The 26,526-nt window shown below is 43.3% G+C and overlaps 1 protein-coding gene across 3 annotated transcripts in view; it reads right to left on the bottom strand.

Annotated features, from left to right (window-relative positions):
- Nucleotides 1-15,173, bottom strand: part of ZNF507 (zinc finger protein 507) — a 39,007-nt gene extending 23,834 nt beyond the window's left edge. The window contains exons 1-6 of one of the 3 annotated variants that reach the window (XM_027619300.2): nt 15,019-15,157; nt 13,478-13,571; nt 11,982-12,096; nt 5,649-7,783; nt 4,098-4,215; nt 376-490 (exon numbers count right to left, since the gene is read on the bottom strand). In XM_027619300.2, the coding sequence (XP_027475101.1) occupies nt 376-490; nt 4,098-4,215; nt 5,649-7,781 (2,366 nt within the window). In that variant the 5' untranslated portion in view covers nt 7,782-7,783; nt 11,982-12,096; nt 13,478-13,571; nt 15,019-15,157. Of the gene's footprint in view, nt 1-375; nt 491-4,097; nt 4,216-5,648; nt 7,784-11,981; nt 12,097-13,477; nt 13,572-15,018 lie in introns of all 3 variants that reach the window. The other 2 variants (XM_027619301.2, XM_027619299.2) reach the window with 2 other exon arrangements.
- Between the last annotated feature and the right edge of the window lie 11,353 nt (nt 15,174-26,526).

Here is a 26,526-nt window from a genome sequence, read left to right as displayed (position 1 = left end):
TGGGGAATTTTATTGCTTTTAAGTTTTTAAGCATCTTTTGTTGGAATATGGAGTAGTTAAACCACCAAATTACTGAATGTACTCTAAGCGCTGAAGATTACTCTAATTTATACCCACATGAAACCGAGAACATCAAACTGACAGATGTAGATATCTTCCTATATTTCAACTAGATGAAATATAGTTGTCCTAAGACTCAAGCTTAAAGTTCGTATTCCTGAACAAACTAAACAACACTCATGAAACCTGTAGCGAGTTTCTTTGCACCTAACTTGTGTTTAAACAAGTGCTATGAATCTTTCATTATTTCTATTTTTTTCTTTACTGTAAAATGTTCTAATACAAGCATTAAAACTCTAGGATCATCACACTTACCTGTATGGCTTGTCAGAGTTATGGATTCGTCTGTGGTTTCTGACACCAACGTATGTTGTACTTGTATAATCGCACACATCACATCTATACTGTTTCTGGACTGAAGACTTAGTCCCTAGACAAGGGATTGGAGAGCTTTAGCGACATACACTGATTAGATACAAATGATATTAATTTCCACTGTAAATGAATATTTTTAACACATAGTATTAACATTTCAATCAAGGCTTTCTCATTTAATGAAGTTAACAAGTTTGAACATGGCTTTCCGGGTTCTCCTGCAACTGGACTATCAGCAGCTATAAACTGAACATCATCTGACCCGTAAACATAGATACATTGGGTTAGTTTCTGCATAACCTTGTACAAAATGCTAAAATATAATAAACTTGAAGCCAGCTGCCCTGCTGACTGTGTAGCAGCTGAATTAACCAGGGATCCACTGTTAATCTGAAAGGTGTTGATCTACAGACACTGGATACACTGTCTTAAGGAAACACTGATTTGCCAACAAGCTGGGATTTAATACTCTAACACAATATCACACAGTATGGCCTACAAAGACTACATAACAAACTCCAGATGAAAAGACTAAAGCTTTTTTATCCTGTGGGTTTCCTTTGTTTATAACTGAAAGTCAGCTGTCGGTGCAACAATGGAAGGAAAAACCACTGCAAATTATTCAGTGCTAAATAAGGTTGTATAATCACAACTAGCAAACTGGCAGGTGACAAGGACAAGTATGAGCACGAATGTGAATACGCGACTCTCTGAAATCCAGAATACGTGGATCCACTGGAAAAGAGGCCATGTTACCACCCTCACTCTGCGGCAACAGGGCTGGGTAATTTTAATCAGGGTAAGCCTGATTAAATACAAGCTGGATGCCTTGATCATGTAAAACTGTTCCTGAACACTCTCTTTACTCTTCTGTAAGCACAAAGTCCGCAGGCCATTCACAGCCTGACGGCTTTATATTCAGAAACAAAGCAAGCATGGCAAGCTGGAGAGTAAGGGAGAGCAGGAAGGAAGCTTAGGTAGAACACTAGCACACAGTGCAGAATCGTAAAATTGGTGGCACAGAAGAAACCCAGGCTGAAATTTTAACAAAGAAAATCCTTAAGTTAAATTTAAGCTTTCTAAAATTGAAATTTTCTTTTGCCTGTAACTACTTTTGCCAGGCAGAAAAAAATGTCCTAATTTCCTGGTGGAAGTCTACAACATTAATATATACGCTAATCACAATTATAATGTAAGTATTACTCTTAATTGGTAGGTTAAAAACTTGGACTTGATTATAAGGGCATTGTTCCAAATTCAGTTTTTTAAAAAACTCTGAAAGTGTGAAATACTGGATAATGGTTTTGTGTGAGAAATATTACAGATCAATGACAACTAATAAAAATGACAGATGGAAAAACTTAATATAGCACAGAATGAGAGCCCGTGCTACTTCAAGCAACCGTTTCCAACGGAAAGAATATTAGATTTAAAGTTCAAAACTCTGGGCTTTGTCCTTGCTCTTCCACCTAGTACCAGGGTGATCATGGGCAAAGCAATTTATCTTGTGAGGACTCAGTTTTCTGATCTACAAAGTGGAAATTCTAGAACCTTTCAGCATGGTTTACTTAGCGAGAACTCTCTATTCTTCCTTCACCGCAGTCTGCATGTTACCTGCATGTTTGTGTCAGATCTCTGACCTGTCCCTAGCTGTAGACTCCCCTGAGGGCAGAGATCTGTGTGTTTTGTTTATGCTGAATTTCCAGGGCTTCACGAATTGTATGTTTGCAATAAAGAACGATTTAATTAAATTTCATGAAGGAGCACCATATGAAAGTGCTTTGCCCATGGCTCTAATAGAGCACCCGTGCCATCGCCTGACATCCCTGTCAGTACAATTCTGTCTTCCTCCCCAGCTGCGGTCCTTACAGGCACCGATGCCTTCACTGGACTCCTGGCAGCTAGCTCAGGATGGGCACTCCATGCCTTTTGGCAGAACGAATGTCTGAAACACCATTACACTGGGTCTCAGAGTCAAAAACAGGTCCCAAGTTATCTGTGCCATCAGAGGCTGGAGACCACTGAGGCACACATCCCCCAACTTGTTCATTAACTTTATTAAATGGCTAAAGAAGTTTTAGTAAAACATGAATTTCTTTGACCTCATTTGTGAACTAAACACTTGTTTCTTGGCCCGACGACCAGATTTCCAAAGATCTAATAGTGAATAAAGTATCAGCGTAAGTATGCAGGAGGTTATCAGTCATCTGAAGTGTTACACTACTATGACAGAGAAAAGCAAAAGGAGCAAAGTGAGGGAAAAACATACATGGCAAAAGCAATTTAAAATCCATACATTTAACCCCAAGAAACAGAGCAGAATGTACAAAGAAAGGGTGCTGTAAAATGGAACATGATGGACAGATGCTGTCGCCGTAAAGCTCAAACCGGTTACTTTAATTTTGAGCTGACATTTTAATCTTTTTTATTAAAATTGTGAGTTCTAATTTGTTAACCCATTTGGACAGTTTTATTAATTACTGCTTTTGAAGATGGTGCTAGAAAAGACATATTCCACCACTAGCATTAACCGCAGGTGGTGCCACTGAGTAGTATTTACTTTATTCCTTCATTAGGGATTTATGGCCCAATGACATCAAATGTTTTAATGTCTCCTTTAAAAGGGGATATGGAAACATAATGAATTAAAATAAAAGGAGGCATTTAGGGCTATTTTGTTAAAAGGAAACAAAACTGTTTTAGCTCAGCCATCTATTGCAGAAACAGATGCTATGTCATAAACTCCTTTTGTTTTGGATAGTTTTACAGGGATGACATCTGTTTGACAAGGGAATTTTGGTGCTACAGTGGTGTCAAAACCAGTTCTTTCAGAAACATTCTTGAATCAGTTATGCTTTCTGGGGTATAATTTAATGAAACATTATGGTAAAACATTTTACTCTGCAGTTGTTTCTAACTTTATTTCTTAGGAAATCTAAAAAGGAAAGTCACCCCAATATGTTTTATTTCCCACAAACACTATGTACCGCACTTGAGACACTTAAAGTATATCAATTTAAGAGAGCTGATGCAAGGAAGCACAGTTTATTACGCTTTATCCCTAATTCTCCGGATGTGGCATCCGCCTTTTCATGGAACTCTAATTAAATCTTTTGATTCTAATATTCCTATTAGCAGAAACTTGGGCGACTGGTACCTAACTAGTACATAAAAAGATCTTGTTTTTTTGTGTTTTTTTAAAATAATGCAGATGAAATCTGGTAGTCATACTTGGATAAGAATAAGATCACAGCAGGAAGCCTCACTTGAAGTTTGAGGTGGGGGCCTGTCATCTGCAAAAGCTGCTCTGTTCTCAGTGGGTCAACTGGTACTAAGAGAGGGGAGGGCTTGCTTTCCATGCTGTGGCTTCCCCGGCTTGCTCGTATGTCACCCAAGGGTTTATGCTGGACTTGGCTCTTACAGGATAGCATAAAATTTCAACCTACAGTCTACCCACTGTTGAAGCTGAGTATTTACTAATACAGTATAGCATTCAGTACCTCAGGATATCCTCAGGAACAGAGGTAAGATTCACTCCACAGTGTGAAAAGAGAGAATATATGCAGCTTTAGTCCTGAAATTAACCCACATGCCAACTAAGGGCTTTTTAAGAAAACTTCATATGCTGGTCATGCAGCCTGTACAAAACAAATGCACGATACCTTCTTGAACACATTTTCCATCAGCTGTATCACCGGCAATTCTCGATTCATTAGAAGCTGCTACTGACACGGTATCTGGAAGACTATGCTGCTCTCTCTCATGGTTCCTCAGTTGACTCTAAAAAATTGAGAAATATTCACATGTAACCTTCAATAAATATACTTACACTGTTACTAAGAGACTGTAGAAGCAGTTAATTGCTTTCACGGCCTAGTACCTAGAACACATTACCAATATTTTAAAATCAATTGTGCTAAAAGATTACCTGACTTATTTGACAGTTTATGAGAAGAAATACACCAGGGAAATCACAATCTCATCAAAAAGGTAGTCCTTTTCGCATTCTCTGAGAGGAATCCCTTGCTATCCCCTGCTTAGGAATGGCATGTGCATACTTACTTACATACCGGCCTGCCAGCGGAGGGAAGAGCAGGAAACTCAGAATAACCCAATACTTTCAAAAAATAAATCCAAACAGTAACTGCTGGACTCCTGCTAATTTTTGCCTTTCAGTATCAACTAAATGTGTAAGAGAGACCTAACTGGAACCGTTCCTCCACGGTATCTTCTTTCTCCACTCCCACCAATCAAGAATGCAGGAGCCAAAGAAACTTCTGGAACTGTTTGGTTTTGCTGTCTGTTTGGACGCACTGCTCGTCTAGTAGCCTGAGGCCACTTTAGAATTTCATGAGGGCAATCCAGGGAGGCAGTGAATCTCAGACTCCAAGGCTTTTTTATTCTTGATTACCTTTTTACTACCAGCTAGCCCCCAACTCTGGGAAATCTGAGAGAAAAAGTCTACATCCTAGTTACCCTCTTAGGACACTCCTCCCCCCCTCCCCCAAACAGTCAACTGGCACACTGGAGTAGAAAAGTTCAAAACTAATGATTCAACGAATCCAGTTTCCTTTACCAAAACAGTATCTCATGCTGGTTCTTGGTTTTAAGGTAGCATGTAAGATGAAAATCAGTCAAAATAATCCTTGAAAGTCCCTTAAACTGCCCATGAACCAACACGGGTCTCTATTTTCACTTTGCTGTCTTTCATTAAGTCCAACACGGGTTATTTTTCCTCCTGCAATGACACAGATTGCTATTGGCTGGTTGTGTCGCTGAAGTGAATGACCTGTATTTTGGGGCTGTGGAAGATGAAAAAAAGCTATTTTTTTGCACTGATGATGTAGGATTACATTTGTGTAAATCAAATGTGTGTACGTCCCTCCACTGTACACTCCCTTGTAATTACCTTGCAATTTAAAATCAACACTTTTTAAAAAAGATATCCATGCTAAAACTAAAGCAGTAAACACAAAACTGTTGAGGAGGCGGTAGGCAGGGAAAACAATCCTACACCAGAAATTCTGATGACTCAGATTTCAGTCCCAATTTTAATACTGATTCAGTTGGGATCCCCTGGGCAAATTATCCAACTTTTCTGGGTCTCAGTTTCCTCATCTATAAAATGAGGTGGTTGGGCTCGCTCTACCGGGTTCCCTCCTGGCTCTAAAGATTCTCAGGTCCTCTGAGTGAGTTCATGAGCCGATGTTTACCTTATAATGAAAAGACTCTTCACACCGCTTGCACTGGTATATTCTTGTTTTACAGTGGTTGATCATGTGGTTCTCCAAATCTTTGCTGTTGTCAGCTATGTGCTCACAGATGGGACACTGATATGGCTGCCTCTGCCGATGGACTCTCAAGTGCTGCTTGATGTAGCCCTTGTTTCCACTGGCATAATGACAAAGGCGGCAACGGTAGGGCCGATCGGCATTGGGGATGTATTCCACCACACTGCTTCCTGACAAGCTCGTGTCACTGTTGGGTTGGCACTGGGCATTGTCCTGCAACTCTTTCAAAATGTCATCATCCGAAGCATTTTGGTCTGTCCTTTCCCTCAGCTTTTCAATGACAGTCAGTAAGGACATGCTGATGCCTGTCTTAACTTGCCCCTCTGACAAGTCCTGCCTACCCTCTGGGAGTGCTACCAACGTAGAGTTGCTTTGGTTAAAAGTAGTTAATCCATCTGCAGAGTTTTTAAGTGGTGACATCATTTTAGAATATGCTGCCAATGTACTATCTACTTGCCTTTGTCCGGTGTCTGGACCTAAAAGGTTTATGTTCCCGTAGTGCCCGAGGTTGGCCCTTGTCAGTTCTGCAGCTCTTATGGGCATCGTCACGAGGGCCTCTGCGGCTAATGAGTGTAGTCTGAGAGACTCAGAATTTGTTCTTCTTCGGCCTGGTGGGGCATTCTCATCAGCGGCCAGTCCTTTGTTCATTAACTCACTGTCTTTCTTCTCCGGGCTGCTCCAGCCTATGATCAGCCCCCCGATATCCACAGTACATTTATCAGCATGATAAACTTCATCTCTTCCCTCACACCCCATCTGGGATTCTGTTGGGCTCAGGTTTTTTCCCTCTTCGATTTCAGCATTCATGAGGAAATGTTTCTGTGAGAGAGTTTCTTCAGCACTTGGCAGACGCTCCACGATCACATTAACGTGACCTTTTTTATTCGGGCTGCTACTAATGATCTTCTGTGCAGATGAAAGCAGACTATCAGCAATCAGATTCTCCTCCACATCAGAAATCACCTCTAGCATTTCTTCCTCATTAGGGTCAAGAGTAACTGACGGACCTAGATGAACTCCGCCTTCTGCACTCTGTTCTAAAGGAGATGAAGAGGATAATGTTTCTGAGCTGCAAATCTGCACTTGTACCGAAGGCCCATTGTGGATACTCAGTTCATTGTCTCCAATAGCAATGACTACTGCATCTAGCCCACCAGGTTCAGCAGCCACTGAGGAGTCCAGCAAGCCTAGGGGCTCGTTTTCGTTTTCAAAGATTGGGTAGGAGCAGTCAACCTCCCCGGCATGCTTCCAAGCGTGTGTTTTCAACATTCTCTGCTGGCCACAGGTGTAACTGCAGAACAAGCACCGGTACATGCCGTACTGCTCATACGCGTACCATTTCCGCCTACCCATCTCCGTCACGGGCGCATTCTGGGCAGCAGGAGTTTGCGGGTGGTCAGCACTCACGGCCGTATCAGAAGTGGTTTCATTATTTCTTTCTGTGGGTCTCTGAGACAAAGAGTTGGAGGGGCTTACACAATGTTGGGCTTTGGATTGAGTGCGACTGTTGGCATCGCTTTCGTGGTCATTTACCACATGAGCTTCAAGTTCCTCTTGGCTTTTAGATGTAATATGGCACTCTGAGCACATTAATATCACTTCATTCTGCTGACCATGCTGCTTGATATGATCTTTCAACACAGAGAACGATGATGACAGAAACTTGCAGAGGCTACACTGGTAAGACATAGCCTTCCCATCATTCTGGGCAAGAGAGCCAGGGGTAAAATGTATCTGTGACATCTCTGCCCTTCTAATCTCGGCAGCAGGTGACTGGGTTACTTTAGCTGGAATCTCACAAAGTTCCTGGGCTTCAAAAGAGTGCGCTGCAGCACTTGAACGTGAGCGTTTTTTCCCAATTAAAAGACATTTTTGGGACTTTTCATGTTCTACTATCTTGCTTAACTTCTGAATTACATGGATCAATGGATCTGTTTTAACTTTTCTTTGCTCATCAATTTCCAATGATGAACTGATGACCGTTTCAGCAGTCAATATAGCTTCCTGTTCTCCGATATCTGGCACCAACATGGCAACACTGCTGCTTTCTTCCATATCTAGAAAGGATAATACACAACAGAAAGAAATAACCAGGTTATAGGTATCCCAGGTATGTAATTACAGGAAATTGAAGCTAATCTTAAGAGTTTAAGCCAATCTCTGTATTCTCTAACCTGGGAGCTCCATTATCCGTACACCTGGCTATCCCCAACAGAGACTTAAATTGTTCACTTCTCTTTGGAGTGCCATCCCCTATATCAAGACTGATGATGATCTTTCCATCCACTTCTTTCTTTGGAAATGACTTTAACAATTTGCATCTCCTTTTTCTTCACTTTCTTTCCCCTAGACATCTAACTGGGCCCAATCAATATGCCCTCTCTTTTGCCCAATGCCAAAAAACAGGACTCCTATTCTTTGACTGAAGGAACACAGGCATTCCCAGGGGCATGTGGAACCACCTCAAGTTACTACAAAATACCACTCTGTAAAGCCAATACATGGTTGACACAACTCTTGGGAGACAACTTCTTATACCAAATATAATTATAGTTTTATTATTAAAATAATAAATTTTTTTTCTCCCCAAATCTTTGGAATTATGAAAACATAGTCGTGAACCTCTTGTAAAGGGCAGAGTGAATTTTGAGAAGTACTATGCAAACGAAACTACATAAAAGCAATGATCTAGTTCCTTCTTTTACTTCCTTCGCTATTTCTTCCTGAAGATAAACCACAAACTATGCTGTGGTTTTTTCCTAGAGGCCATATTAGTGGTCAACTACTATTCATACACATGTATTTTTTTTTCCCCCCCTGAAAGGGAAAGGGGCATCAGAAAAGGAAAACAACTGATATCCTAGTTGTGTTTCAGGTCTAAATATTCAAAGTCCTTAAAAGGGGTTCTCTGTAAGTTCTAGCAATGCATTACAGCCAAGGAAGTTACAAAACAAAAAATACTCACAATATCTTTCCGCCTAAATCTTGAATCCTCTATTTCCTGGCAGTACTTTCATTTCAAACATTTCCTTTGGCTCAAAATGAGATTAATTTGTTGACTTGGATCACATTTTTCAGTTTAGGCTTTTTTCCAGCAACAAGTTTTGTTTTTCCACATTTTAGGTGCATTCTGGAGTCTTACTCACAACATTCAATAAATGCCAGCAAAATTTTTAGTGGCACCAGCTATAGACCAAAGACCATACTATTCTTAAACTTCAGTTGCAGGCTCTGAATTCTTATTTTAGGAGGTGAATAATGGCTTCTCTCCTCCCAGGTGGCTGAATCAACATGGAAGGGCCCTTCAGCCCCTGCCAAGATCAAACCTAACTCCTGCTAGACCCTACCAGCACTCTGACCAGCTGCAGTGCCAGTCCTCCCATATCTACTCTTGGCAACAGTGATGGCTTTTCCTCTCTGATTTTCTGCTCTTTCTGGCACACAAACTTTCTATATCTAGGTCCACATCAGGCAAAAATGCAAACATTTTATTCTCGGTTTCTTTAGTACTACTTCTTCCCTCCTTCCCCCATATTCTGTCCAGTGTGATCAGCTTTCTTTTCTTTTCCATGTCCAACTGCACTCATGGCAAGGAATGCATTCTATAGCCATTACAACAGTGATTGTTACCCCAGCGCCCACAGACCACTGGCCCTTTAGCCACTCTCTCCCTTAAACAACCTGAGGGCATTACCTCTCAAAAGACTATGGAGTTCCTTTCCATCTTTGTCAAGTAGGAAGAGCAGTATTTTTAAACCTCTACACTCAATTTTAAGTCACTAAAGAAGGGACCAGTACGGGAACAATTTGTTTCTTTAGGAAAATCCTTTGTGACTTCCTAAGTCACTTTACTGCCTGAGAGTTTCACATTTTTAGGCCAAAGGGCACTGTGGCTCTTTCTGTGACTACTGATTTCCCTTTAAGGTCACTCACTTAAGGCTTTATTTCTTTCAGAACAATTGTCAAATGCAAATTGGTTAAGTAATTGTTAATAACAGGAATCCTTGGATATTTAATTTCTTGCACAAGATCTGGTGGTCTCAGATCTAAGGTCTCCTTCTCCATGAAATGTGACATCCATGTAGGCTGATTGATAGTCTGCAGGTTAACAAGTGAATATTTGCTCAACAGACTGCATACCCACAGGGTTACGAAGTTGATTCATGTTATCCCTCTTCTACTTAATGATAGAATAGGAAAGAGAGCCGTGCAAATTGCTCCCTGTGGATATTTCAGTGTGTAACCTTAAAAAGAAAGTGAAATGAAGAGGAGGAGTTCATCTTATTTGAAGAAAAAGACTAATACAAAAGAAACTGACAAAACATTCAGATTTTAAAAAGCTGTGTTTGCTCAGGCATTAAGAGCTAATGGAAATTTGCAGCAGATGCTCCAATTTTCCCTGAACATTTATGTAAGTACCTCATTTTAGAGGCTGTATACATTTGGGGATAAGTACAGAAATGGCAGCTATAAAACAGATATGACAACATAAAATACATTAAGAAACACCTGAAAAACCAGTGAGTCCACATGGTAGAATCAATATACAAGTTAAGTCTCATTAAAAGTCTCTGTTAGAAAGGTTAGATAAACAGCTCATAATGGAGTATACACAGGGAGGGAGTTAAGCTGACCTTAAGGCCAACCTTTTAAATTTTCACAAAAATTTCACTTAGGCCACCCATGTGTACATATATATGGGTTTCCATGTCAACTGAAGTAAAATTTGGGGAAAAAAAAAGAGAGATGAAAATAAGGAGTACAAATACAATCCCAGTGACTCAGTAACGATAACAACATGGATTATGAACATCTGCATACTATCCATGGCCTTCAAGAGATCAATGTAAATGCAACTTTAAAAACTGACTATGGTCAAGGAGGTGGGGGAGGGAAGGGGGGATAAAGCAGGAATGGCAAATTTTGTAATTGAAGTTGAGTGATGAGTACCTAGGAATTCCTTATACTATTCCTTCTACTGTGTACATGTTTAAAACTTTTCATAATAACAAGTTATACTAAAAATTGCTACGCACAAGGCTTTAAGCAAAATACAGTATGGAAAAAAAAATCACAGTACTCATGGTTTAAAACTGAGTTGACTGGATAGGACAAACATACTTAGAAGTTAAAAAGAATTAACAGCTTTTAAATAATGAAACAGTACACACGGTAAAATAGTCAGAAGGCCAACAGTCAACGACCAAATCCTAATAAGAACTGAAGAGCTAATTTTGGTCTAGGAAGGTAAGAAAAGACTTTTTGAAGAGGTAAGAGGTACACTGTATTCCAAAAGATGACTATGCCAGATGTCAACCGTCTGCCCCTCTGAGATCACTGTCTCCTTTTCTCCACTCTGCTCTCTGCCCCAGGAGGTATTACATCATTAGACTCCCGTGCCCTCTTCTGGTTGCCAATGGGGAGCCATGACAGGTGATCAGAGGGAGGTAGCGGAGTGAGATCAGGATATTCATGTCCTTGATCCCCTCCCTCCAGGTCACCCGGGATTGGCCACGTTCCTCAATGGAAGGCCATTCTCTCTAGGCAGGGGGCTCTACAAGACTCTCCTGGTTGTGGTACCTCTTCCTTCTCCTGATGTTGCTAGCTTCAAGTAACTGCATTGTCCCTGTGGTTTGCCGATACAGGTCCTACATCTTTATTAAGAGTAACTTTGTAAATACATCCTCCTTGAATTATCCTAATTAGAGTGCTTCAGTTGCTCTTTTGGAATTCTGTTAACACAAGGGTAAGACCGACAAGGAAAACAGCCATAACATTATTGTATTTTCATAAATGAGAATAAACCTGCTATCTAGTGGTTAGAGAAAAGATCAATATGGCTGAACGGGAAACGTTTACAGAAAGAGGAAAGACTAGAGGCATCACCAAAGTAGGGAGCTTCTTGTTTGGAATCTTTAGACATAACAACATTGGACAAAATATATCAAATTGTTACAAATAAATAAATGTAAGTTGCATCCCCAACCAGAAAAGTTCAACAATCCTTCCCACCCAGGCTCAAATCTAGACAACAGCAGAGGTTTCCCTGGCTATCTGAAAGTAGAACCTTCCTATGAAATCTTTTAGAAGCTGAAATGATGTAAAGTGAAGACGGAATTACCATTAATTTATATGGAAGACGTTTTGCGTGTTCCCCAAACCAAAAAATAACCCCTCTTAGGCTTTTCTGATACCTCAGGACACATCTTGCTAATGAATGCACAAAATAAATCAAGATAAAGCACAGATGCTCACAGACACAGTTCGAAGCTGTGGCGCTTTGATGCTGAGTGCAGTTCCTGGGCAGGGAAGGAGCGTGGCGGGGCCACTCTTGCCGCTTGGGGTATGTGCTGCCTCTATTAATGGCTCACTGCAAAACAAAGATTGAAAACTACTTTCGCTTTTTGTCTTTTTTTGTATAAGTGAAATCTTCCGGTTTCTTTCAGTACTTTCTTTCAATTAGAGAAAGTAGGTACTATTGTAGGTCTTTCATAAAAGCAAAGTGGCAGAAAGCAAACTGAAAAGTGGGGGAGACCTGTACTCCACAGGCAAAAGCTTATAATGAATGTCCTTCCCAAGAAAAGCACCAAATTATTTCAGTTGTCTTTCTTTTCTTATAATTTACTACTGGGTTTCTTTGTACACCGAATTAGTTCCTTTCAGTTCTAGAGTAGGGTTAGCATAAGTAAAATCGAGCTGAACAATTCCTGTGGGCCTGAGGGGGACTGGAGAAAGGCTGTCATTTTCTGTGTGTGCAAAGGCAGTTTGCTATTTATAAAGAAACTTTTCTTTCAAATGAAGAGCTTGTTCTTTTCCAACTAGACGAAGATGCTGTGAAGAATGGCCAATTTCCCATTCTTCTAGATTATCCCAATTCTAAAATACAAAACATTTTGCTCCAGCCAAATGGCAGAAGTTTCTCATCTGGAATACCCTCAGTTAGTTGTGTGACCTTAGGCAAGTCACTGTTTCTGGGGGTTTTATTCAGGTTCCTCAGATGTAAAACAAGAGACTGGTACCGGATGAGCTTTCATGTCCCTGAATTGTAAACTGTCTATAAAAAATTACCTTGAGATTGCTTACACATTATTTAGAGATTTATATTACTGTCAGCTATAATTTATTTGAATCAAAATCTCCTTAGCTTAATTTGATTAATTGCCACTAAGAAAAAACAGTATAAATATCACAAGTACATGAATTTCATAATCTAAAATTTCTTAGCTGGCATCTAGCCTGAGAGAATATTCTAATTTGGCAGCCATGGTGAAGACATAAGGTCTAACTAACATTAACCAATATTAAGATTTAACATTTACTGGGCACCTATAATGTGCCAAGCACAGTGCTGGAGACTACAAAAATAAGTAAGAAGAAATCCTTGCCCTTGAAGTGCTCACCATCCAGGGGGGCAGTGCCTATATAGACTTAGTGTATTATTCATGTTATTTCTGGTAATAGTAGCTTCTTTTTTGCAGGTAAGGAATCTGAGGCTCACAGATGTAAAGCAATAACTGGCTTAAGAACTGGAATCCAGGCCTATCTGATTCTTAATACACCAATTTCCCTCTTACATCTCAGCGAGAACAACTATGTATAAAGAAATCAATACTGAAAAGAATAGCCCCTTACAGCTAGGTTGTATCAAACATGTTAGCGTGTTTGATCTTCATAACGCTTTGGAACAGGCCAGGTGGGTGTTACACAATTTTACAAATAAGGAAACACTCAGTGTGGTTTAAGCGACTTACCCAAGGTTACATGGCTGTTAAGTGGCAGAGCCAATGTCTTTCAAATCAATTCCTGAAATTAACACAGTCCCTTGGATCAATCTTCAGAATTCAGCTGTGGCCAAGAATGAAAGTATATAGTATCAAACATTTCTCTTTTTTGGTGAAACAAAGTAATGATTTCTTTTGGCAGTAAAAAATTTCCCAATATTCTATGTCAAAAAGAAATTCAGAGGAATGTTCATGCAACCCAATCATGTGATGCAAATTTACATAATTTCTCTAACAAGTAGACTATGATTTTGCACAAGTTAGAAAAAAAATGCTCTGGAAACTTCTCCCAATAATTGTGTATTTTGTTTTAGCTCAGAATTTAACTAATTGACTCAAAATACTATTGGTTTTACTGATACCACTTTCTAATGAATAAGGAACAATAAATTGTATATTACTATTTTAATCTTAACCAAAAATACAATCTAAAGGATGATTCTGCAAACTTCAAACAGTTCTGCAAGCACAGTGGGCATGAAAAGAGAAGACACAAATTGACCTATCTTCTAATGTAGTTTCCTGCCCTGGTCTTACATTTCTTTGCTACGGTTTCTTATACTAGCTAGGCTGAATCTCAAAAATCAAATAATGCCTATTCGTTTCTCCTAGAACGCAGCTACCTTATCGATTATGTTTAAGTAAATAGTTCGTTGCCAGGGCAGAAAGCACGTCTTTGGTCCTCCCCTGAAGTTAATTTTAAACGAGTTAGTGAGGTAAAGAAATGAAAGGCCAGGCTTTCTCTTTTAATCAATAACGCAACCCATACGCTCAGTCAAAGCAGAGTACTGAAGAAAGTACAAGCTCAAGGAGGTGATAAATCCAGTAACTGCCTGATAAAAGAGATGCAGACTGATAGTAAATTACAACCCACCGCAGTAACTAAAAAGATCGCCTACGGGTTGGGATGATGGCCTCCGCCTAATTAATCATCCAGGCCTTCCACCCAAACCATTCACTCCGGATGCCCGCAGGTCTTAAAAGGTGGGAGCTTTTCCCACTGATCTCAGTGATCTCTGGGGACACCAGTTCACCGAAAAGGTACGCAATAGGGGCAGAAGGCTAGGCTTTCCTGTACTGGCTTTTTCTACACCAAGAATTGGCTAAAGGGCTGGGGAGATGGGGCGTGAAAAAAGTAATCAGGAGATGCGGTGAGGACACCGTCGTGAGCTTTATCCCGACTGGCCTAAGCAGTTTCACATCCGCAGAGGGGAAGGAAGCAACCAACGCCTCGCAGGCCCACCTGCAGACCAGGCCGGTGACAGTATGCGGAGAGCGGCAGGTCCCCCCCCCCACCCCCCGCGGCAGGGCAAGCCCGGGGTCTCCGCAGGCTTTGCTGTGGGCGGCGCAGAGCGCTGGAAGAGGACGCGGAACTTGGGGCATGTGGCGAGCACCGGGAGGTGTCGGCCCGCTGAAGAGGAAGCGGGCGCCGGTAGAGGCCTGAGGGGAGGACGCACATGGCCGGCGGCGGCGCTGCCTGCGGGCGGAGGGGCGGCCCCGGGGCGCGGTACCTGCGGTCGGGCGGCGGCTGCTGCTTCCGCGAGCCTCCTTTGGCCAGCCAGGAGCCCGGCCGTGCCCTCGCCCTCGTCCTCGCCCACCTCTCTCCCGGCTCTTTTCCCTCTTTTCCCCCGCTTTTCCCCTCCTCATCCGGAGCTCCAAAATGGCGGCGCTGGGGACGGATCACGTGAGCCGCGGGCAGGTCAGGTGACCCGAGTGGCGGGCGGCGGGGCGGGGCGATGCTCAGGCCCCGCCCACGGGCGTCCCGGGGCGCTCAGGCTGGGCGGGCGCGAGGAAGGTACCCTGGCGGGTCGGGGTAGCCCCGGTCCTGGGTGGGTTCGGGTCTGGGTCGTCGGCCTCCCAAGGCGTGTACGTTGTCCTCTCAGTGGTCGCGTAGGCCTAGAAGTCGGTGTGTCTCCCCACGTCGCCCCTGTCTGCTGTGGGCTAGCTTCACTCCATCTCCTCCCTCATTGGCTTTTCACCATGAGCACTGGCACTCTTTTCAGCCCTATGCTTATGAATTTGTACCTGCGCTTATTGGACTATGTTTGTGGTATTCTTGGCTAAAATGGAGAGGTCCCAGCTAGGTTTGTGGCTGGACTTGAGGTGTGACTGGTGAGGGGCCGGGCTAGCCCTGGGTCATCTATTTGCTTGAAAGACAGATTTTCAGGGAAAGAACTCATCGTAGGGGTTATGGCCTGACTTGGGAGCTCCACACAGTAACTCAACCTCAGTCCTTCTGAGGGCACCATGGTGTTTGTCATTTGGCTCTGTTTTTATTCATGACGTATACACCAGTGTTATAAGCAGCCTTGTTTTGTTCCCCTGCGAACAGAGTAAAATACAAAGGGAGTGAAGCATTTCATCCAACTTCACAGAGAATGCTGGACGGTTTTGGTACATTAGGAACTACACAGCAGGGTGTTTGGGTCTGGACTCAGTAAGTGGGCCAGGAGAAGTAGGAAGGGAGCAAACCTAAGATTCCCTGCACAGTAATGGATTGGACTTGTTCATTGAGATAGCCCTTGGGGACTTCCAGATATATTTAGGAGTCTTTGCCGCAGGCTGGGCTCTCAATTATCAAGTGGGAGAAATATCTAGCAAAACTTAGGAACCTTTCAGACAGGTCAGTAATTCTCCGGACTGTATCTCAGGATACAAATTCACCTGAATTGGGGGTTTGGGAAACCAGGAAAGTTAGAGTTCTGCTAATCTACAGACTCCTTTGCCAGTTGGACCAAATAGCTAAGAAGAAGGAAAAATAAAGTGTTGAACAGTTTTTTTCAAGAAAAGAGATTGAGCAGGAGATGACCCTGGAAGAGGGGAAGGAAAAAAAAATAAGGAAAACCAGAAATACATGAAAAGGAGAAAGCGAGAACAAACAATGTGCAAATTTCTTTCCTTTTTTTTGTGCTATACAAATAATCCTAGTTTATAGCTATCTCAAGAGAAGATTTAGTAATAACTGTAATGTACGTGAGTACATTACATGTATCTGAAAGTGGATAGAAGTCAGAGAATTATTTGATCAGGAAAGAGGGCAAAAACAAAGTGGAGAAATTGTGATCTAGGGAAAATAAGGGACTTCTCAACAAGAGAAAGAAGATAAGTTTATCTGTCTGAAGATTCTGTGGAATTCTGAAGAATTCTGTGGAATGCACCATTATTTTCCAATGTCCCTCTTGCAGGACAACATTAGATAAAACTTCCTGGCCCTCCTCCTGGCTCAGAGGTCTGGCCTGTGACTGGTCCTGGCTCATGAATTGTGTGGGGTGGAGGTGTCATCTCCATCCTGGAGCTCTTGATCGCCAGTGATGTTGCTTCCAGAGTACTGTTTTCCTGCTGACTTGATGACTGACAATGTTCAAAATGGTGGCCATCCTGTCAGCCTCCATCTTAGAGTAGCAACGATGAGCCGAGCCCCCGCTGTCCCACCATGGATACGAAGGGTGAGGAAGTCACTGACCTTTGGAGCTGTTTGTTACTGCAGCATGGCATGGCCCCTGCTGACTGACATTCCTCTTCCCTACACTGATGTAACAGGAAGAGGTAGAATCAATAGAAAGAAACCAGTCAGATAGTGATGTTAATGAATTAGAACCTTCATTCCTGAAGACAGAGAAGGTAGAAGACCCAGAACCAATAGGAAGACGTTAGCAAGTTCAAAAAGCTGGTGGAGCAAACCCTCAGTATTTTTCTTTCCTGTATGAGAGTTCTCCAGAGAATTACAGTAAATATTTTTAAGTCAGAGGAATGCAGAGACACTCAGATGTGGTGAATGTCTTTGAACCACTGAACTTGTGGTCATCCCACCGAACTCTTCTGAGCACCTTCCACTTGCCACAGAATGTTATTTATCATGATTTAATTAACTGATCATAGTAAGATTTAGTGTTACAGATAGGAAATTTGCTTACTCAGTTCTCTTGCACCTACTCACTGGAATCTGTTTCTGTCTCCAGATGAGAGATGGCTGGATCCCTATCTCCACGTATCTCATTATTCCACTTTGTGATCATTAATTACTGGATGAGGTTAAAAGTTTTGCTTCTACAAGTATCATGGGTCTGTATCTTCTAAAATGACCAGGGAGTCTGATAATACGTGGTGTGTGCTTGACGACTTCAACAAGAACACTGTTTAAATTTTGGGAACGCTAAGGGCAGTGCAGTGAGTAAGTCGCCAAGGTGATGACTGGTTGTAAACTGAAGGAGACACTGAACCAGTTGAAACTTGAGAAGACCAACTTGTTCCCAGCCACGATACTTATAAAGGACACCTTGTCTTTGGTGTAATAAGATTAGATTAGATTTCTTTTGACAGGATTAATCATGTAAGTCTTTGGCACAGCACGGAAAATTGGAGGAGACATGTTAGCCTGCATTTCTTTTAGTTGTAATTTTTATCTCGACCTTTAAAAAAATATCCTTTGAATATACTGCCTCAAAAAGGGAAAGATGGTGGAGGGGTGGCAGGAGGTGTTGGGGGGGGGACTAAAAGGAGAGAAAAAAAGAAGAGTAGTGGTGTGAACTGAGAAGATAAACACAAACGTTTCCCCTGACTTTCTATTTAGCTCCAGTGGGACTGTGAGCAGGTGGGCTCCATCTTTCTGATGTTTTTTCATCCTGCCTGTAAAACAAGAAGTTCAATTTATCTTTTTTTTTGAGCTTCAGATGTCTGGTATATGGAAGTACAGAGTTTAATTATAGGAGTCCTCCAGATTCAAAATGGGACTTTATCATTAAGAATAACGGCAAGGCTTGATTTTATTAATGAATGAAAGGATTGCTTGATGTAAGTCAGAAGGAATGTAAGATTAAAAGACATGATATATTATTATACATACAGCTGTCAGTAATAAATTAACATTAGCTCTAGGTTCCTTACACTTTGCATCCTGAATATACACCTAGAAATACTTCATAATTACAGTCCAGATCTCGGGAATCATCATAAATTATCTATCTGTCATTCATTCTCTGCTAAAAGCCACAGACCTACATTATTTCTGCAGCACATTGACATCTAAAATCTCTGGTGCTACGAGGCACACATATTAATATATTTCTTACCGAGGACCTGAATAAAGCCAGAAGGATACCCAATGGCCAGTGATGGCTAGGACGGATTGGAGGGGGCACCTGTTGTGAGAGTTAGGGGCTACTCCAGCTAACATTGCTCATACTTACTTTCAGCTCAGCTGTTTGGGGTCTGAGCCACCGACTGGTTTAGAAGAGGCCCGTGAGGAGCTCAGACCGTCCTAGCAACTAAGGCAGCCCCGCGGTCCAGGTGGTGATGGAATTCTGTGTAGACTTCCCTCAGCCCCTGGGACTGGCTTATATGCAGGACCTGGGAATAAGGACAGGAATCCATGGTGGGGACATCTAGTGGCTTACCTGGAAGGTGCAGTCAAGCCACAGAGCACTCCCGTGGGAAGTGGGACATTAGCCTTGTCCAGCTCACCCAGGTCTGACCTCTGGGCCCCGAATCAGCCTACGAATTTGGTTTCTGGCAGAGATTCCCTGAATTCATGTTGATTTATGGTTGGGATCCAGGAAAGGCAACAGCAGGCTGGGAGTGGAGGTGAAGAGGGGCTGCTTTTGAGGACGTCGGGAGGCTCCTTCCAGTCTGGTCTGCATATGCACAGGCTGGTGCGGCGGCACAGCGTGGCTCAGTGGAGCTGCCGCGGAGCAGGGAGCTCGCCTCCGCCAGACTGTCTCTCTGCTTCAACGCAGACTGGTTATTGGAACGCTCAAGCAATTTTCAGTCGTCTTTGTCAATAAAGTCAGTCTCTTTTCCACAAGGGGAATGAAAATGAGATTCTGAGGCCTCCGGAGGGCTGTCTCCTTTGGTCACTTTATCTGCCCGGGAGCCTCAGCTGAGGTGGGTGGCAGCTATTTGCAATGTCCAAGACCCCGATGACAGGTAATACCACCTGCTTCTGAGCAGGACAACGTGATTATAATAGGATACTGTTAAATTCTTCTCAGAGAAGCGGTTTCCTTAACGCAGTGACCTTTATTGATGAGCGGGGCAGAGGAAGAAAATGAAAAGAAGGAGAAGAAGATGAAGAAGGACACTAAGAGGAAAAGTAACTGCTAATCAAACCAAGAGGGCCGGGCTAAGGGGTAATCCTGTGACCGAAAAGTGTGTCCTTTGTTATTTTGACAGATCCTTTTGAGGTGATAGACTAGGAGAGGCCACTGGCATGATCATTAGCTGGCTGAGAGCTCCTCTTCTTGCTTCCTGAAGACGTCAGTAAATGGACACCCACAGATAGCAAGTCGTCCCCCTTTGAGGGTCTTCCAGCTTCAAGCTCCTCACATACCATGGAAAACCAAGCATAAAAAACATTGCTTAGTTTTTGACCTTCCGGGAGGCTTCTTTCATTGACAAAGAAACAGGAGCGAGAAAGGAAAGGGAAAATGTGCGTGGCTCCCAGAGATCATCCACGCTGTGGTTTTTATGCCCTTTCTGGCCATGAAGCTCCAGCAAGTCGTAAGGTTGGGAAGGCCCAGTTGCAATCTGTTGTGAGTTGGAAGTGGCACCTCCAGAGTCAGGCACGAGTGGAGTGAGCTTCCTGAGCAGGTAGCAAGACTCTCACGTCATCCGCCTCTCTTGCATCCGGGCCACACGGAAGGAGATCCCCATGACCAGCTGATGGGAGGAAAAAAGCTGGCTGATCTAAGTTTCTGAATGGATCTGCTTAGTGTGTGGAAGGAAATGGACCAACGCGAATGGAGGTGTGAAGTGGGAGTGGATGCAGGGCATCTGTCTGGGTCATGGAGACAGCTCTGCCTGGTATGGGGGGCTTGCAGTGGGGAGCAGGGAGAGCTTTGGCTAGAAAGGCACACTGGGGCTGGGGCTGGCCCAGGCACAGGCAGGCATCGAGCATCTGTCGAGGGCCTTCCTGGGCCAGGGCCCTGTGTTAGGGACTCCGTTTGTCTTAATTCACACATCTTTGTGGACTGAGCTCTGTGGTCATTAATTACATATGTAATCCCTGCTTTACCATCTGTCCACCCTGGTGGAGAATGAGTTCCAAGAGCCCGGGGAGCTTGTTAGTCTTGTTCATTGATATTCCCTGCCCCCCCCCCCCCCCAGCTTAGAATAGGGCTTGGAATATAGGTACACTCAATACCCATTCCTTGACTGAATGAAAAAAAGTGACTTCATTCAGCAGACACACTCCTAGGTGTGGACTTTATTTGAGGAGCTACTCGAGAGCCATCTTTTGGGAAGATCCCACATGAGATTGAGAACCAAAGGCTTGGGAAAGAGAAGAAAGACAGCATCCAGTTAGGGACCCGAGAGCTGGCCTCAGAGAAGCCCTAAGAATCCAGGCTGTACCCTGGGTTTCACCCTGAACTTCAAAACCTATTATGTGTTCACTAGCTGTGTGAGCTAGGGCAAGTTACTTAACCTCTCTGTGCCTCTGTTACTTCATCTGTAAAATGGGGATAGTGACACCTATTTCACAGGGCTGTGGAAAAGTTTAAAGGACAGAATGCATAGGAAACCTGATACACCTGACCCCTAGTAAATGATTAGTAAACAATAAGTATTATTGTTGCAAAGGTTCAGATTGGCATGATACTAAATGGGAAGGGAGAGACGGAGACAAGGGACACTGAATGAAGAACATGTCACATTCAAGGCAAATTGGAAACAGGGTGTGAAGTGGAGGGCCAGTGAGCATCTCTGTTCACTCAGTGCACCCTCAGTGGGAAGCACAGACAGCTCTTGGCTCCAGCACCAATAACAGAGTCAAGCACAGAAGTCGGGGGACACACGGAAAAGAAGAGGCCAGAATCATCCAGCTACTCTAAAATCAGCTCATCAGTTGTAGAAGTTGATGTGAGCCCAGTTAGTCATGTCACATATGACTACGTGGGTTTTAAGCCTATTTTTCCTAAACGCGGATTTTCTTGGCAACGGAATGCGTGCTAACACCCTAAGATTTAGTTACATTTTGGTTAAGAAGTCCAGAAGACTTTGGACTTGGCTTTGAAAAATTGAAAGTGAATTGAATTTGCATTATTTAAGTGGCTTATTCAGATTAACACTGCTATCTCTTCAGATTTAAAATTTCAAAGACTCAAAGATTTGATATTTCAGCAGCAACAATGACATCTAGGGGTTGGTTTCTACAGGTTTAATCTTAGATATATAGCCTCTGCATTTTGAAGAATGAGGGTGCTAACATGTTGATTCAATCCAAAATGATGTTGATTCAATCCAAAATGTCTGGACTGTGTGAACTTGGCTGATGGCTAGGGCAACATTGATGGATCAGAGAAAAGAAAAATCTGGAAGTGGTTTCTGCTGTCATCTAAGAAACCTACTTTTCTTCTAAATTGCAAAACCTCTCATTTTGCTTAATATACTCATTTATATATTCATTCCCCTCCCTGACCTTTTAACCAGAAATACGCCATGTTCCACTTTTCCCTGTGGAAGACAGAATTGCCTTCCCTGCATGGGGAGGGGCTGGGGCCCCAGGTTTTAGCTCCTTCCAGCTTTTTCTGTTCCCATTCTTTGATGAGCCATTGGAAGGAGTCTTTGACAGTTCACCTCATCTCTACCCTATGTTTTTACCAGATTCTTTTAATATATTTTTTAAAGATTTATTTATTTATTTTAGAGAGAGAGAGTGCGTGCATAAGTGGGAGGGGCAGAGGGAGAGGTAGAGAGAATCTCAATCAGACTCTGGGCTGAGCATGGAGCTGATGCAGGGCTCAATCTCATGACTCTGGCATCATGACCTGAGCTAAAATCAAGATTTGGATGCTTAACCGACTGTGCCACCCAGGTGCCCCATTTACCAGATTCTTTTGAGTGAGGGCTGGATCATTCTCTCGATGTTATAGCTTTAATTGTCAGGTTTTTGCAGCTTTTGGTCTGTTGTCAGTTAGTCAGTCAACTAACAGTATTGATTGAGCACCTTCTAGGTACACTCTTGTCCGTGTGCGTGTGTGTGTGTGTGTGTGTGTGTGTGTGTGTGTGTGTGTGTAGTTTGCATGTGTCCCACTGGGGTTCAGTTGGGAATGAGAGGGACCTACAAGGCAATATACATAGGTTAAGCCTATGAAAAACAATTTATTTAAGGGACACCAAACATACATGTTGATAGGAAATAAATTATACATGAAAACATCTATGAACATACTGGAAAAATTCACAAATATTCAGATGATATTTAAAGTTCTTTTCAGCATGAAATTTCTGTGATTTTTGTGCAGATTAAAATTAGTACCCTGTTATACTGATGCATGGTAATGTTGGTGTCAGCACAAGAATTATAGGTTTTTTTTTTATGTTCTAGTGAAAGTAATGCCAGATAGAACCCATCTCCATGGTTGAGTATGAGTTGACCCTCAATGTTACCAAGCTGTGAGGGTTGTTTCTGGTTTGCAGAACTGTACAGGGTGGCCTGAGGGTAGTGAGACCTAACTGTCCCCCTCTGGGGATACAACGCCCCACCCACCATTTAACTTTCTGATGATGTGAAGATGGGCCAGAAAACCCTCTTTGTTTCAACCCTTGCTGTTGATCTTTTCTTTTCTCCCTTAGTGTCTCCACCCTGTTTCCTGCCTTAAGTGAGCAGAGCAAACAGAAGTGATGCCTTCCCTGGGCTGTCAGTGTCACTTTCTGACAGTCCTTGGATCTTTTCCTTTCCAGCGGTGCCCTAGATCTCCAACGGCTTCTAACAAAGATCCAGACCTTTATCCAGCCTTGGGGGTCTGACCCGATGTTCCGGGCCACTGCCCCAGCCTCAGTCCCTCACAGCCCCCCATTCTCAGGGGTGTTTTTTGGTTTCCCAGCTGCACCAAGCCTGGTGTCCTCCTACCTCTTCCCTGTCCTCTCCTGGTCTTGGCAAAGAGCTAGTGTCTCAGGCAAGCCTTCCCTGACCTCTGTGACCAGGTGAAATGCATTTGCCCTCTCTTTGTTGCCTTGTGCCTTTTGACTGCAGCTCTTACCATAGATATAGTTGATCTGCATGGATATTGCGTTCACGTCAACCCCCTTCCATAAATGGCAAATTCTGTGAGGTCATCTGACATGTCAGTGTGGTGCCTGGTGCTCGTAGATGCCAATGAAGAAACAATGAATGAATGAATGAATAAGTGAATGAATGATGAGTGTAGTGCAGCCTGTCTTAGGTGACTGAGATTCTTGTGGTTCTTTGGGTTCCTCAGCCCACTTTGATTTAAATGAACACTTCACATTACGTTACCAAGGCTCAGTGTTGAGTATAGAAGGTTCCAGTTCTTTCAGTAGTCTCATTAATCAAAGGTCCTCCTGCACATTAACGCTGAAATGATGTAGAAGAAGAGGGCCCCTGGTATGGCCAGTTTTGCATCGATGGGGAAATTCATTTGGGTTAGCTGAGCATTCTTGTAATCCAAACCCAGGCAGAGCCCCAGAGTGGGCTTGCCTTCTCAGCTCTAGGGAAGAACTGCATTCCACTCCCTCATGGAAAGAATTTTCTGAATCATTTGCCTTGGTATCCTCAGGTTAGGTATAGTCTTGATGTTTAATCTATAAGGGAAAGATTATCAAGTGACATCTTGATTTGGAGCAGAGGTTTGTAATTTGTAATCTAGTTTGAATGAAAAATAGGAATCAACTCAAGGAGACATAGTATTAGAGCCCAGAGACTTCCCTTGGGGTATCTTTCTAATTTTTTTTTTTTGTATTTATCCTAGATTTTAAAGTCAAGAGAAATGGCATAACAGGGAGCTCAGAGTCTGGGTTGGACTGCCTACATCTCCTCCCTGACTCCTCCCTTACTTAGTTGTGTGACCTTGGGCACATCACTTTACTTCTCTGTGCCCAATTCCTTACCTTTGAACAGTGCCCCTGCAGAAAGCACTATTTCCATGTTGGCTATGATTATTCCTTGAGAAGTGGTAGGAGATGTGCTTTTGCCTATTCCGATGCATGGATTAGATTTGTGGTTTGCAAGCTCTCTCATTCACTTGTGTAAGTTCTAAAGCATCTAAGGTGTACGCGGTACTGAGTAAGATGCTAAGGGGAGCATCCCTGCTTTCAGGGACATTACCTAGTTGAAGAGAGGAGGACCCTCTCAGCACAACCTCTAAGCAGAATATACTGACTCCATTTATTCATTCAACGAAAACTTCTTGGGCAAATCCACTGTGTGCCAGGGGCTGTCCTAGGCACTAGGAACATGGCGGTGGGAAGGGCAGACCAAATCTCTACTCTTGTGGACCTTGGAATTGAGTGAGGGAGATGGAAGCAGACAGGTAATCAGGTAGACCAGTAAGTAGCATGGCCGTAGCACGAGGAAGGAGAGAGAGCAGTGGGAGGGTAGAAGGCACGGGGAGTGGGAGTCAGTCACTGTTTTTGAGAAATGGGGTGTTCATGAGGGGCTGCCCGGAGGAAGACCAGAAGGATGAAATCCAGGAATTGGGGGACTGCAAAGTGGAAGAGCCCAGGCTGAGCTGCACCCAGCTCAGGAAGGCCGAGAGGCAACCCAGCGAGTCTTGAAGGAAATTACAGGCATGTCTGCTCCTGCAGTCCACCCTCACTTTTGTGAAGGGTGTTGTGGGGGCTGCAAGAGGTGCCTACAGCTCAGGCCCTGGCGCCCACCACTTGCCAGTTTCTGCAGCTGGTGCTATATCAAGCTAAACCCCTTCTCCTCTCCCTTTTGGTATTGGGAGGCTGAAGCAGGTGATGCCAGTTGAGAGCCCAAGAGCAAATGGGATTTTAAAGTTGTTAGGGTGTTTTGGCATACAGTTCCCCAAGATGAACAAAGTGTCTTGTCTGGTAATTGCAATTAATGGCTCTGCTATTCAAGCATATCCGTCAATAAATCTCCTCTAATAACCGAATGGGCACAGTCGTTGCCATAGTTATGTCTCTAAATTGAGCCCAGGGTAGTTGGCCACGACACTGACCTTCCTGGGGTCAGGCCTACTTCCTGACTGTATGACTCCATATCCCAGGAATTAAAGTTACCCTCCAAATGATTGGCTTTGAGCCAGCTGAAAGACATGCTCAGCCCCTCGCCTTAACTGCCTGGAGATTTCCTGTAAGTCTCTTAAATGCTGAATAAAAGTCTTCAAAACCCCACAACGTCAACAGTTGCAGTAATTAGTCTTGTCCAATCCACTTTTGTACAAGGCTGGGATGTAGTCAGCAGGGGGCCCACACGTCAGATCTGTGATCCGCAGTGTTATTTATGACAGGCCTCACCCTGGATTTCCTGGCTGATGGGGTCAGTGCCTCACCAAGGAGTCCTTGACTTCAGTTCCTCCCTTCTAGAGAATTCTGTCCCTCAACCCCAAGTTCTGTCTTCAGGAGCCTTTCCCTTCTCCCAGGGACCCTAATTCTGCAGTCACCACGCTGGCTTACTTGGTTAAGGGCTCAGCTTCCTGAGACCAGATCTGCTCCCTTTCCTCCTCAACTTATGACAGGTCTCGTGTCCTCAGGAGATCTTGGATTTCTAGAATGCCATCTTGAAACCAAGTTGGGAACACCTAATGAGGTGGGGGTATTTTTAAATGTATCTATTTATATATTTGAGTTGATTGCAGGTAATTACACAGAAGATGGAAGAAGGGATCTGGAAACAAAAATACTCAGTAAAATGGCCTCGCTTAATTCCTATCTGTGTAGAACCCCCGGAAGGGGAGGGAGGGAGGGAGGGAAGACAATGGAAGCTTCTTTCCTGACTCTGGCAGGACCCAGGCTTGACTTAAGCTTTCCAAACTCTTGTTTCCATTTCTTTCCATTTTCACTTCCTTCCCTGCCTTCACCGTTTATCTCAGAATGAATGCTGGAGGCTTTTGAAGCCGAAGGACCTCAAGCATGTGAAGGACAGTGAGGTGGGGCCACTGTGGGGCTCACAGAGTAGATGTGAGCTCAGGTCCTGCACCACCTTCCTTCCTGGAGGGTCCCTCTCATGCGGTGCAGCAGGGTTAAGCGTGTTCCTCTTTTCTCCATGTGTTTCTGTGAGGACAGGGGAGGGGGATTTCCATACGGCATCCCTTTTT

This window comes from Zalophus californianus, chromosome 17 (assembly GCF_009762305.2).
Source record: "Zalophus californianus isolate mZalCal1 chromosome 17, mZalCal1.pri.v2, whole genome shotgun sequence".
Classification (NCBI taxonomy): domain Eukaryota; kingdom Metazoa; phylum Chordata; class Mammalia; order Carnivora; family Otariidae; genus Zalophus; species Zalophus californianus.
Note: the sequence above shows the minus strand (reverse complement) of the source record. Positions and strands in the feature narration are given on the sequence as shown.